General features: G+C 36.9%; 1 protein-coding gene across 1 annotated transcript in view; it reads left to right on the plus strand.

The window, feature by feature from the left end:
• PCNX2 (pecanex 2) overlaps nt 1-14,917 on the plus strand; it is a 373,081-nt gene that overhangs the window by 202,048 nt on the left and 156,116 nt on the right. The window contains exons 20-21 of the mRNA XM_044004215.1: nt 10,126-10,267; nt 13,607-13,784. Coding sequence (XP_043860150.1) covers nt 10,126-10,267; nt 13,607-13,784 — 320 coding nt within the window. The remainder of the gene's footprint in view (nt 1-10,125; nt 10,268-13,606; nt 13,785-14,917) is intronic.

Here is a 14,917-nt window from a genome sequence, read left to right on the forward strand (position 1 = left end):
AGCTAGTGAGAATAAGAGGTGGGATGTAAGCCCACTTTTTCCTGACTCCAGCCCATTTCTCCATATACCTCACAGATTTTCTTCTCTTAAGCACCTGTGGTAAAATGACAACCAGGAGAGTATAATAGGATGTAATAATAGGGCTGTTTAGTTTTTGTCTGTGTATCCAAAGCACTTAGCACTGGATCTGCCACATACTAGATGCTTAATAAATGTTTGTTGATTGGTAGTTGTTTGATACTATGCAAGGGCTTCCTGGGCACATGTATCCACCCCCAGTTATTTTCCACTCTGGATTGCCACCTACTTTTCCCTACCATAATGAAATTAACAAACTTTTGCTTTTGGAAAGAGTGTATCCATGGACTGTCCTACTGTTCTACCAATAATTCTTACAGCTTCCCCAGCCAAAATTACTTTCCCTGGACACCATTACCGTATAAGTGTTTTGTCCCCCAATTAGAATGTAATCTCCATGAGGGTAGGAATTATCTCCCTTTTGTATTTGTAGCCCAGCACTTTTCCCAGTATTTGGCACACAGTAAGCTTTTTAAAAAATGAAGTCTCATTCATTCATTCATAAGTGACTTGTTTTTGTTTGTTTGGTTGGTTTTGGTTTTTTTTGTGAGGCATTTGGGGTTAAGTGACTTGCCCAAGGTCACACAGCTAGTACTTGTCAAGTGTCTGAGGCCGTATTTGAACTCAGGTCCTCCTGAATCCAGGTCTGGTGCTCTATCCACTGAGCCACCTAGCTGCTGCCCCTCATTCATTCATTCATAATTGAAAATTTTGTGAAGAGGTAGAATTTCACTTTAATTTTGGATCTTTTGTTTTTCAGCAAGTATTTGTTAAATTTATCCTTTGTGCCAAACACCATGCTAACTGCCAAGGATACAAAGAAATAACTAAATATCTCATGTCCACAAGGAGCTTATACTAGGAAGGAAAGGGTGACTAACACAAATATTACTAGAGTCCTCTATTTTATTTGAAATTCATTGCTTTAGAAGGCTTACTTGGCTGGATCAGCTATAATTTTTATTGGAACCTTGTGGGTTATTTTTTTTAATGATTATTAGTAAGTAAATCCTGGTTGACTTCAAATAGCATAATTCCCTTTCTCTCAAATCAGTCTTATTTCTACTCACTGGGAAAATATTTTTTAAAGCTAATTCAGCAGCTTTCAAAAATCAGGATGTAAAACTTGACTGCCCCCATCTAAATAGCCCATAAGTCAATCCGCTTTGAGGAATCCTTAGAAATTTATTTTGAGTTCAAAAGAATTTCTAATATAAATGTGCAGCAGGTTGGCCTAGCTTTTTCTTCATTTAAAAATTTATTGCAGGTATTTTATCCAGGCGGTGCACTTGTCTGAACTGTTAAATTAATGTTGATGGATCTCAGCGATGCGTTTTTGTAAGGAAGATGATATTTGATGGGAAGACCTATTTTAATGCTGGGGATCTCTGCCTAAATAGAAAAAGGAGAAAAATAAAATAGTATTGAAGTAAGACTGATTATAATTTGCCTACATTTTATAACAGAAAAAGGCAGTTTTAAAAAATATATTCTCCTGAGAACCAATATGAATTCAGTAATTTATTAGGTATAAAGTGCCTACTATGTGGCAGGAATTAGGTAGGCACTAAAGGTACAGAAAGACATGGGGTCATACAATTAGAGCTAGAAAAGACTTGCCTTAGAGGCCATCAAATCTAACCCTCTCATTTTGCACATAAAGAAACTGAAACTCAACAAGGTTATATGGTTTACCTACAGTCATATAGTTGGGTAGCTAGGTGGCACAGTGGAGAGAACATGGGGCTTGAAATGAGAAAGACTCATCTTCATGAGTTCAAATGTTGCCTCAGACATTTATTAGCTGTGTGACCCTGGGCAAGTCCCATAACCCTTTTCCCTTAGTTTTCTCATCTGCAAAATGAGCTGGAGAAGGAAATGGCAAACCACTCCAGTATCTTTGCCAAGAAAACCTCAAATGCAGTCACAAAGAGTTGGACATGGCCGAAACAACTCAACAATAACGTACAACTGGTGAATGTCAGAAGAAGAATTTGAACCTAGATCATCACATGTCTAAATCTGGCATTTTATCCACTATTCTATACTAAATATTCTATTCTAAAATAGTAAAAAATAATAATTTGCTTTTATATAGCTCTTTCTGATTATAAAGTGATTTACAGGGGCAGCTAGGTGGCACAGTAGATAGAGCACTGGCCCTGGATTCAGGAGGACCTGAGTTCAAATTCAGCCTCAGACACTTGACACTTTCTAGCTGTGTGATCCTGGGCAAGTCACTTAATCCCCAAAGCCCCACAAAAAAAAGTGATTTACGTAGATTTAACCTACACAACAATGTAGGTGGTAATAATAATATTTCTATTTTACAGATAGAGAAATTAAAGTTTAGATCAAATAATATGTCCAAGGTAATAACAGTAGTAAGAAGAAGGTTGGAAGTCTAAAATGTCTACAGGATGTCAAGTTCAAGATGTCCAATAGACAGTTGAAGATGGGAGACTAGGGATCAGTTAAAAGGGAGGGGTAGTTAAATAGACCTGAGAATTATCTACATAGAGATGATCATTGAATACATAGTAGCTGATGAGATCACTAAGCAAAATAGTTTGGAAGGAAAAGAGGATCCAGGACAGAGCCTGAAAGGTAGAGGGATTGGAGGTCACAGTGACAATGAAAAAACAGGGTTTGGGGTTGTAAGGCAGAAAAAAAAAGGAGAATGAAAACATATTGTGATCACATAAAGGAATTTAACTTTTAACATGGAAGTGGAAAACTTCTGAGTTATAGCAAGACCGAGAATATTATTTGTGTGTAGCTTAGGTGCGGTAGGAAATGAGTACAATGAAAAAAACTATGAAGTAGAGGCAGCTAGGTGGCACAATGAATAAAGTTCAAGTTCAAATCTATCCTCAGACACCTATTAGCTATATGACCCTGGGCAAGTCACTTCACCCTGCTTGCCTCAGTTTCCTCATCTGTAAAATGAACTGGAGAAGGAAATGGAAAAGTACTCTAGTATCTTTGCCAAGACAAACAATTCGTTTTTATAAATGAGGAATCTGTATCCCTCTTGAACCCCTATGTAAAATACCTGCAATACTTTTGGAAACAGTTGATATTACATACAAAGTCAATAGCTATTTCTTTGAAAAAAATATACTCTTACTCATTCCATAAAAATAATCTCTTTCCCAATTTATCATGTGGAAAAATATATATTAATCATCAAAACAAACCTGAATATAGCAACATTTCTGTCCAAGATTCTTTTTTATATTTTGTACTTCATTTTTTTCTCATTTCACTTCGTGTGGGTTCTAATGAGTTGTTGAAGTCATCTCAATTACTTGGATTGCTTTCTTTGATAAAGTTTCTATTGTATCCTTTCTATTCCTTGTGCTAATTATTGTGTTTTCCTATAATGTTCTAATTCCCATGCCATTAATTATCTGAAATCTGACCATTTTTTTCTGTTGTCCTATTTAAAGCAAGCAGCCTTTCTTTCTTTTTAATGTCCTGGATTGCTTCATACACACACACACACACACACACACACACACACACACATTTTATTTCATTTCTTCCACAAGATCCCAAGAACAAAATTCTGATGAGTTAGATTGGAGGAATTTTTCTTTTTTGTGAGACAGGACACTGAGGCCCAGACTTCTGAAGTAGAGTGTCAACTTTCACAGTATTGATGACAAGACTATTCAGATCATTCATTTTTAAAGGTCTAATCCTGCTAAATTATTATAATTACAGAAGGTCCAGAGAGTTGGGTTGACTCAATCAGTGGTGTAAACTAGATGTGAACAAGTCCTGAACCAATGGAAGGAGTGAAAACATTTGATCATTGGATGAAGAGAGATGGCTTATCAGAAGAAATGTCTTGTGTTTGACTGAAAAAAATAATCAAACAAGCCTCTAGGCCTATGTGTAAGACAGCAAGCCAGTTAGAAATCAAATATACTAATAATAAATAAATAAAACATAAAAATAAAAAATAAAATAAAAAATTTTTAAATCAAATATTCTATTTTTTTTTTTGCAGGGCAATGAGGGTTAAGTGACTTGCCCAGGGTCACACAGCTAGTAAGTGTCAAGTGTCTGAGGTCAGATTTGAACTCAGGTCCTCCTGAATTCAGGCCTGGTGCTTTATCCACTGTGCCACCTAGCTGACCCCAAGAAATCAAATATTCTAGTAGCAGGTCAGTTGAGTGGTGAAGGATCATGAGATACCTCCTGAGAGGGAATTGCCCTTGTGGGAGGAAAAGAGAGTTTCTTTTCTCCAAAGCTACCGATTAGCAAGGTGATGATTTTATGAACTTAGAAAGATGAGAACATCTAGAATTCCAATCAGAGTCAGTACAAGAGGCCAATGCCTGCATCTACAGTGAGAGCTGAGAGGAAAGGAAGTAGCAGCATCAGTAGATGGCCTTCTCAAGGAGTTTAGCCAAGAAAAGAAGGAGGCATATAAGAAAATATAGGAAGCATTGGCCCTGGATTCAGGAGTACCTGAGTTCAAATCCGGCCTCAGACACTTAACACTTACTAGCTGTGTGACCCTGGGCAAGTCACTTAACTCCAACTGCCTCATTAAAAAAAAAAAGAAAATATAGGATGTGTATAAGAAGTGTGGAAGTGAAGATGGATGAATTGAATGAAGAGTTTCTTAAAGATGGGATTACTCAGCTTTACTAATGTTTCTAGATCATTCTATTGTAGAATTATGGAAATTGAATGTTGGCAATATGTTAAAGTGAAAAGGTGTTGGATTTTGAGTCCTTTTAGAATCTAGGCTCTCTGCTTCTTATCTATTTAAGCTTGGTTATTTAAACTCTGTGTGTGTTAGTTTTCTAATCTATAAAATGATGACAGTGGAATAGAATGTGAACTCTAAGATCCATTCCAACTTTAAATATATATAATGGATGGCTGTTGAGCAGACATCATCATGTTCAGCTAATGCAATTCCCCATGTGGAAGAAATTGGAGAATCTGCTGCCACATGGACATGATGGTATGCCTTTTGAATGTAGCCCATTTTTGGTTACGCAGCCAATCGAAAATGTTCTTTTCCACTGTATAACTAATAGACTAGAACTAGTTACAGAATATCTGCATAGACCCCAAATCAGGGAGCTAAGCAACCCCATTACATGTCACCATGCCTCTCCAGGAGCAGGCTCTCCATGCTCTGCCATGTGAGCAACTGCATTATCTGTTAAATGGGGACACGCTGGAAAAGGAAATGACACTCCAGTATCTTTGCCAACAAAATCCCATTGACAAGATCCATGGGGTCATGTAGAGTGATACATGATTGAACGACTGAACAACAGTGGCTATAAGATACAAGAACTATTGTGGAAATAAAATTGACAATATTTAGGAAGTTGTTGGATATAAGGGAGTATGAGAAATCAAGAATAACTCCAGAACTGCAAATTTGGGCAGGGTGGGAGAATGGTGATACCATTAACATAAATGAGGAAGGTTGGAGAAGGGATACATTGGAGAGATATATGATGAATCTATTATGGACATACAGAGTTTGAGATATCTATGGAATAGCTAGGTGGAGACAGTCCCTGCTATGAAACTGGAGTTGAATAGAGTGATTAAAGCTAGATGTGTAGATTTGGATGTCATTTGAAAAGAAATGATAATTGAACTCTTGAGAGCTGATGAGAGGGAAAGGATGTTGAAAGGGAGTTCAGGTCAGATTCCTGGGGAATATTTACACTTAGTGGGTGTGAAGAAGAGGATAATCCAACAAAGGAGACTAAGTTAGAGTTAAGGCAGACAAATAAGAGCAGAACCAAGAGATAGAACAGTGTTAGAGATACCAAGGAAAGAAAGACTATTCAGGAGGTGAGGGGTTTGGGTGGGGTATGTCAAATAATATCCTTCAAGTAGTATTTTTTTTTTTGGCAGGGCAATGAAGATTAAGTGACTTGCCCAGGGTCACACAGCTAGTAAGTGTCAAGTGTCTGAGGTCAGATTTGAACTCAGGTGCTCCTGAATCCAGGCCCTATGCTTTATCCACTGCACCACCTAGCTGCTCCATAAGTAGTATTTTCTCTAGGTTAAATGTCTCTTTTTTTTTTAAGCTGATCTATACTTATTTATCAAGGGTCTCTAGTTCTCTCACTATCCTGATCACACTTCCCTAGACACAATCTAGTTTGTTAATGAAGTACCAAAAAAATAAATAATGCTCCAGACATGGTTATCAATAGCAATGGAGCCTGGCCTGCATTTGAGATCTCCTATCTCCATATACACTCTGCTATATAAGGACTTGGAAGTGGCACTCTAAAATGAAGACAGCAAGAATAACTGAACCTGACTAAATAACACCCAGAAGAAATCTAGGTTGTAGAAAATATAAGACATAAAATTATTGTTTTTCATGAAGACTTCAGAAGAATGGGAAAAGCTACAAACAACATGACATCAACAATGACTGACCTCTATGCTAAATTCAATTGCCTTTCCTCAGTCCTTATCTTTCTTGACCTCTTTGCAGTGTTGGACACTGTTCCTCACCACATTCTACAGAATATATCTCCAGCCTTGCTTTATGTGACACTATTCTGACATGATTCTCTTCCTACCCAATAGGTTGTTAGTTCTCAGTCAGATTTACCATCCATATTCTGGTCTGCATGGTATACACTAAAACTCTGTCTTGGACACTTTCATCTGCCTTCTTTCTGCTCTTCTCTTAATGATATCATCAGTTCACATGGATGCAACTTGTCTCTCTGTTTTGTATAAGACTTCAGAATTTACACATTCAACCTTCATCTCTCTCCTGAATTCCAGCCTTGTTTCTATGACTGCTCAACTGTTCCCCCTAGTATCTCGAATTCAACATTTGCCAAATACAATTTATCTTTCTTTCTAAACCCACCCTTCCTCCTAACTTCTTTATTTTGTAATTGGCTCTACCATTCTTCCAGTCACTTAGGTTTCCAACCTAGGAATCAGTCTCAAGGCTTCATTCTCACAAATCCCCCATATCTGGTCAGATTTTGTCAGTTGCTCTTCTTCAACATCTCTGAGATCTGTCTTATCTCATTCCCTCTCAACTGGACTATTGTAATAACCTCCTGATTGGTTTCTTGGCTTCTCCTCTTCTCTCTCCAGTCTGTCCACACAGCAGTCAAACTAATATTCCCATAGTTCAGCTCTGACTATATAGTCCTCTCCTCAGGAAACTTTAATGCCTACTCATCACCTTTGGGTTAAAATGAAAATTCTTCTCTTATTTTGTCTGTTCAAAAACATTGCAATCTAATTCCAACCTCCCTTTCCTGATATGTTATAATTTAAATGAGGACAAAATAAATATTGCCCAAATGATGCCATGTCATTAGATGAACAGTCCATTGAATGATTGATCATTGTATGTCTTATGTCTATCATATGTCTACTGCTAATGGCCAATAAGCTGAGCCCAGAAGTGTATTGGAAGAGGAGCATAATCTACATCATATCTGGGAAATTGAACTGAATCTTAATTATGACAAGTTGCTTCTTGCAAACAGAGACCATCTTTTAACACCTATAATATCTTGATGAAGTTATATTATCTAGTTATTTCTCCGGTAGTATAGTTGCATATTCACAATTTTTAAATAGGGAGGGTATTGGTTATCCTCCAACATATTTCTTTGTTTATTTTTCAAATGAGTGAGTTAATACAGATTCTACTATTTAGGCATTTTAATTAAGCTGTTTTTATTATACTTGCTTGTGTTGTCTAATCCTTGCTTCCCTATTGTTTTATATTTCCAACATGCATGATAATCTTCAGAACTTTGAAATGTCTGTGATTTCATCAGTGTGATTATGCCTTTTGCTGATGGTGACTATAATCCCCCATTGTTTTTTTTTTTTTTTTAGTTTCCTTATATTGCTTTAGACAGAAATAAAATCAATATCTGGGGGCCAACGTTATGGAAATAAACCTTTCTAAATTTAGCAGGAGTGGTCATTGTATGACTGCCTACTGCCTATTTTATAAGCTTGTATTCTTCTGGAATTAAGGATGTGCTGGAGTCAGCTCAAACTGATTCATGATTATTAAATTTTCAGTGTGAGCATTTACAACTTGGAAAGTGCAAATGCTATAAATCAGGGTCGAATTTATTGTTTTGCTGATTGTCTAAACCTAAGAAAGTGATGGATAATATTGCAGATTAAATTTTAAAGTGTTAAATGTTTATCAGCACAAACTGGCCTCACCTTTATGAACCCAGGGTTACCAACCTGGCATAGTGAAACATAGGAATAAGATTTTAGGAGAATCAGAAGTTAGTAGCTTAATACAGCATTTAAATTTTTTACCATGGTCCAAATCGTAAATGGTCAGTCATTCTGAATGAATGAAGGAAAAGACATTTATTAAGAGCCTTTTACATTCCAGATATTATAGAAATTGATGGGGATATAAATACAAAAGTAAAACATTCTCTGCCCTCAAGGGGCTTACATTTCGTATTTCGGAGTGGTAGCCCTGGAAGGGAATTTTTATCTGGGCAGTCACTAAAAGCATAGGACCGTTGACTGGAAGCTATTAGAAAGAAGTATTTATTCTGCTTTTTTTCTTTTTATTTATTCCTTTTTTTAATCTCAAAATTATTATAGGAGAAGCTGTGCTTCCTATGCAATACTGGGCTTGGCTCACTGCCCTAAATAGCAGTGCAATGGAAAGAGCATGGGGTCTAGAGTCAGGGAAGACCTCAGTTTAAATCGGACCTCAGACACTATAATTAGTTGTGTAGCTTTGTGAAGGTCACTTAACCTCTGTTTGCTTCAGTTTCCTCAATGCTAAAATGAGGACAATAGCAGTACCTACCTCCCAGAGTTATTGTGAGGCTCAAATGAGCCTCAGCACTTGGAATATAGTAGTTATTATATAAATGCTTATTTCTTTCCATTCCCCTTTATGAAATCAAAATCTACTTAACAGTATGTCATTGTTGTATCTACCTTTGTAGCCATGGGACTTAGCACAGTGGTTTGCATATTTATTCAATTTTAATTAAATTTGAGTTGAACCATACACACAACTTAAAATTTCTCAATTTGGCAAAACAGATAGCAAGGCAATTGAGCAATAAAGAAGGACAACCTGCTAATTAGAAGGAAACACTCTATATTAGTCAGAACCCTTAAAATGATCTGAATTCAATATAGAAGTAGTATTAATATTTGCTGAACTTAAGATTCATGGCCTGACCATCCACATGGAAATAACCAAGTGTGTGAAGAGTATCTATTGCCCAGATTGTGACACATAGTTGGCGAGGCAGCCTATAGAAATTGTTCATCAATAGGTATCTAGCATAGACAATACAAGTGAACAATGAGGTAAGCCCAGAATTAATTAATTATGAAGGGAAGAACAGAATTGATTGCCTTTAGGAAATTGCAACACTCCTTTAATGACTCCAAACTCCCTAAAACAAAGACCCATCTTCTAAATACCAATATTTAAAAGTGTGCTTGTACAGCTCCAAGTCATGGCACACCAGTCTTCAACTAGAGCTTGAATATCAAATGGGTCAATGGAGAAAACTTATTGTGCATGTGAGCAGGTTGCAGCATAGAAAAAACTGACAAACATGAAGTAATAATGGGAGTAAAAAATATCATCAGGGAAATGTATAATGGAAAAAAAGAAGATGGGCTGATCACACAACCAAGGTGAAGGACAACAGGTAGACAGTTCAAGTGGTCATTGGTATTATTGAGATTTCAATAGAAATTGGGGAACCATTACCAGATGTTGGGTGGATGCCCAATGGCAAATTGATGGGAGAACATGGATAATACAGGCTGGGCATGCATAGACGGGTTGCAATTGACTTCTTTGGTGGAAACATCCAAAGTGATGAGATCACGATCTATTTGAGTAAGATAAATGAAGTTGTGACTGCTGTCTAGGATTCTCAATCAACATCTTTTGACCTCCAGCTATCTCATGTTTATATAATATGCGCCTACAAATAAATAATTTAGCAAATGGAGGTTCTGAGTTTGTTTGCTTTTCTTTCTTTTCCCCAGATGTTGCCCATCTGATGTGGTTTGAAAGACTTTATGTCTGGCTTCAGTGTTTGGAGAAATACATCTTGTACCCAGCAATAATTTTGAATGCCCTTACTATTGATGCATTTTCTATTAGCAATTACAGAAGACTTGGTGGCCAGTAAGTAGATAATGGTTTTATCTCGTAATAACTTAGATTGAAATTCTTTAAAATGACAGTGAATTTTTCTGAATGCCTTAAAGCATTTCAGCAGTGACCTTGGCTCTGACTTAGTACTACAAAATATCACCATGAAAAAATGGGAATCAGTGAGTATTACATTAATTCACTTTGCTGTTGCCTAGTTGGTCATTTTGAGTGATCTGAGTCCAAATGTAGTTAGATCTATTCTAAGTGATGTTATAAATAAATGTCAGTCAATATGAAAACCAAGCCAGAAATACTTAGACTGTGAGTCCAAATAAGATGACAGAGACATGGTATGAGTCCAGATCTCTTGAAATTCTGCTTAGGACTTTACAAATTGTCTACTGTCATTTCATTTTGCAACTACTCTATCACTTTGTAGTTGGGGGAGGGGGAAATTAATCACTGTCACTACCCTTCTTGCATTTATCAGATTCAGTTTTATAATTAAAAGGACAGAGCCTAGAGGCTTCATCTAGTCTAGATGCTTGGTTTGAGGGGGGAAGTATTAATAATGTACAATAGATTTATCAGTTTTGCATATTCAAATTAATTTTGAATTTCTAAATGAGAATCCAGCTGATAACTTGTAGACTTATCATTCTGACATAAGGTGAAAGTCTCTCATCATATGAGTTGTTAGTTCATATGAGAATGAAGAGAAGATTTCATGGGTTCTTTCTAAAGATTTACTGCTTTGGCACAGGGCACTTTGTTCAAACAGTACATTCCCCCCAAAATCCATGCTATATGATACAAGAGCCATAATATGTAATTGCTATTCCTTTTGGAGTGGGAAAGAACACTGGATTTGGCATCAAAAGATTTGTGTTTGGATCCTAGTTTTGCTATTTAATACTTGTACAACCATTGAAAGATCAATCACTCTCTGGGCCTCAGTGTTCTTATCTTTAAAATGGACTTGGACAATGTAAATTCTAAGGCCCCTTCTATCTCTAAAGCTATGATCCCATAATCATGTTTGTCAAGTTGGTAAAAGCCAAGGTTAATGACATTTTATCACTAGGCTGTGCCTATTGACATCTATATAGTTCCTATCTATGATTATGAAATACTTAACTATGATGCCCTTACAATATCTCTGTTTTTATTAGACATTGCATTACCATACAGTGCCTTTGGGTCAGATGCCATTTAGTTCTGCTATCCTAGGATGCCTCAGCCATCCCAGGTAAAACCTGTATAAGTAACAGCTCCAGGTTCCTATCTGTTGTATTTTATGTTAGAATCAATTAGGTATTTTAATGTTAGATTTTTTTCAATATATGCCCACCTTCTAAAATAGTTCATTCAAACCATGGCCCCAAAAGCTCAGGCTTGGAGTTGTTATTTCTCTGAGTTTTGCATGTATAGTCCAAGTTGTTACAAGATTCTGGTGACCCACAGGGCATCTTTGATCCTAGAAGTTAGAACTTCCTGTCATAAACAGAAACAGAGCCATTTGCTTCATCCATCACTGTGGAGACCAGTTGGTCACCATTCCCTTCACCACTGAATAAGAGTCACAGATCTCCAATATTTCTTATTCTCTAGATTTCATACTTTGTTACCAAAGGCAACAGAAACAGGGAGGACTCACTACCCATAGGCTTATAGGTCATGAAAGGAATAGAGCAATCCTCCTTGTGCTATGGCTTCAAATAGCTTCTGCCTTCTGAAGCAGACCCTATTGCCCACATCTCTCTCTATGGCTAAGGGTTATTTTTTCACAAAGTCAAAATCCCAGCCTATACAAACAGTGTCACAAATTTGCATCTTTGCAGCACAGTAAAGTGGGAAAAGCGTTGGATTTGAGTCAGGATGTCTAGGTTCCATCTCTAGCTTTGCTACTTATTACCTGTGCAGCCTTGGACAAGTAGCTTACCCTCTCTGGGTCTCCATTCCTCATTTGTAAAACAAGGCAGCTGATTGGGCATCAGTGTCCTGTGAAAGTGGTGCTGGACTTGAGTCAGAGGAGCTCAGTTCAGTACCCACCTTTGCTACTGACTTCTTACATGGCCTTGATCGAATCATTTAATTTCACTGTGCCTCAGTTTCCTCATTTGCAAAATGAGGTAGTTGGACTAGATGGCCTCTAAGCTTCCACCTAGTTCTAGATTTATGATCCTCTAAAAGGAAGGCCTCTAGGGTCTCTTCCCAATCTAATATCTGTGACCCTACTAATATCTGTCAGCTTACCAAGTAAAAGACTACTTGGATCTTGGCCAGGATCATTTTGAGGATGCGGCTGATGGAGCCTCAAAGCTAGTAGGGCTGGGGAGAGCAACTAACTCTAGGATGGAAGATTTTTTAAAAATCTATGTAAGGATTTTGAAAATATTTTTTATTTTTATTTTTTGAAAATATTTTTAAAGCTTATTCCATGGGATGAGAAGTAAATACCAAGGAAGAAAGGCTGAATCTAGGAGAAGAAACTCAGAAACACAGACCTTTCAAAGCTTCAAGGTTGTAACAAGCCTTGTCCTTCCTTTCTGCACTTTCCTGGAGAAAGAAGCCCATTTGACTTTTAGTACACATAAGTTTTTCAAGAAAGAAAGCTAGTACCAATGTCCCAAGTGGGCTACTGGGTTGATAGCTACCTTAAAATGGGTGAACCTGGGGGCAGCTAGAGGGCACAGTGGATAGAGCACTGGCCCTGGATTCAGGAGGACCTGAGTTCAAATTCGGCCTCAGACACTTGACACTTACTAGCTGTGTGACCTTGGGCAAGTCACTTAAACCTCACTGCCCCGCAAAAAATAAAATAAAATAAAATAAAATTTAAATTAAAAAAATGCGTGAAGCCAAGGAAAAACATACCCTTTCTGCCAATTACTCAGTTCTGAGGTAGCCCCCTGTAGCCATCCAGTCTGATAGTATTTCACTTGTGGTACTGTGGAAACCAGTTCTCCCTTGCAATAGAATGAGAAAACATGTTCCCTTTTATACACTAATCCTCTCTTTCAGGACAGTCTGGTTCTCTGTGGGAGGTAACTCCTGAGCTCAGCAGTCAGAGAGGAGTATTTCATTTACCTGGCTCTGCTCATAACTGAAGTTTCACGTGCTGATCTCTCTCTCTCTCAGACATCGATAAGATTGTTTCTGAGTTTGGGCCAATGAGTCTGTGAAACTTCCTCATGATGTCAAGTTTCCTGTGAGATCACCTGCTGTTCCATGTTGGTCTTCTTTTAAAAGAGGAGCAACATGAGAAATATATGTCCCCCAAAGTGAAATATCTGAGCTTACCTAATTAATCTTTGCATGATGATAGCACTGATTTCTTTTTTTCTTTCTTTCCTTCCTCTTCAACAGCTGTGATATTTTCCTGATAACCATAGCTGGCATGAAGCTGTTACGTACCTCCTTCTGTAATCCTGTTCATCACTTTGTTACCTTGAGCTTCTCTGTCATCTTTTTCCAGTTTGACTGCAAAAATCTCTCAGAGAGTTTCCTCTTGGATTTCTTCATCGTGTCTATTTTGTTTAGCAAGGCAAGTTGATGCACTTTTGTGACCCTTTTTTTTCAAACAAGAATCAGATATTCATATATATGAAAACTTTTTACCTATATATATATATATATATAGAGAGAGAGAGAGAGAGAGAGAGAGAAATTAGTTGATGCAATTAATTTTTATATATATATATATAAAATTTTATATATATAATTTTTATATATATATTCAGGTAAATTCCAAGTAGAATTTAAATCTATTTCAAATTAGCTGCTAGATTCACAATTTTAAATGGTCATTTATATGTTTGCTACTTTCAACTAATCAATCCATAAACACATATTAAGCACCTACTATATGCCAGGCACTGTGCCTGAGTACTTTTGGTAATTGTCAGAAATTCCTCTCTACTGGCATTCATATCACAGAACTTGGGTTATACGGTTGAGTAGGTAAAGCATTTTAGAATCCATACAGACTGTGGGTCATACCACCTGAGCATGAGACCAATCCCTTGGCCCCAATACTCATTGGTCTCCAAAGTACTTCCTAGCAATGTTATTTCCTTAACTCATTTCAGACCTAGTTTTCATTCATTATAAGAATATAGCTACACAAAACAAAATGTGTAATCAAAAAGATGTGACAATCAAAATATCCAGTGCCTCCCAATAAAATGTAAGATCCCATTTGCTTTTTGGCTATTGCATCACATATCATATATAGAGTAGACTAAAAAACCCAGGTTATTTTTGGTCATACTACTTTCTAACTATGCTTCCTCGTCTTGTACTTGTGAAATGAATTTTTTGAATCAAAGTTCTAGTTTTTATATTTATTCTTATTTAGTTTCATTTTATTAGATTTGGTCCAACATTTATGCCTGTCAAGCTCTTTTTGAATCCTGACTCTGTCATCCAATGGGAGAATCATCCTTCCTAGGTTTTTGACATCTGCAGATTTGATAAACATGTCATCTCTATCCTTCAACAAGTCACTGATTAAAATTTTCAAAAGCACAAGACCAAGCTGATCCCTGGGAAACTTCTAAGTTGACATTAATGTCTTTACTTCATGCAGCCATTCAAACAGTTTCAAATCCATCTATCATCTATGGGTACCCACAGCTCTCTATCATGTCCAGATGAATAGCATTAGAATCTTTTTTC

This window comes from Dromiciops gliroides, chromosome 4 (assembly GCF_019393635.1).
Source record: "Dromiciops gliroides isolate mDroGli1 chromosome 4, mDroGli1.pri, whole genome shotgun sequence".
Taxonomy (NCBI): Eukaryota; Metazoa; Chordata; class Mammalia; order Microbiotheria; family Microbiotheriidae; genus Dromiciops; species Dromiciops gliroides.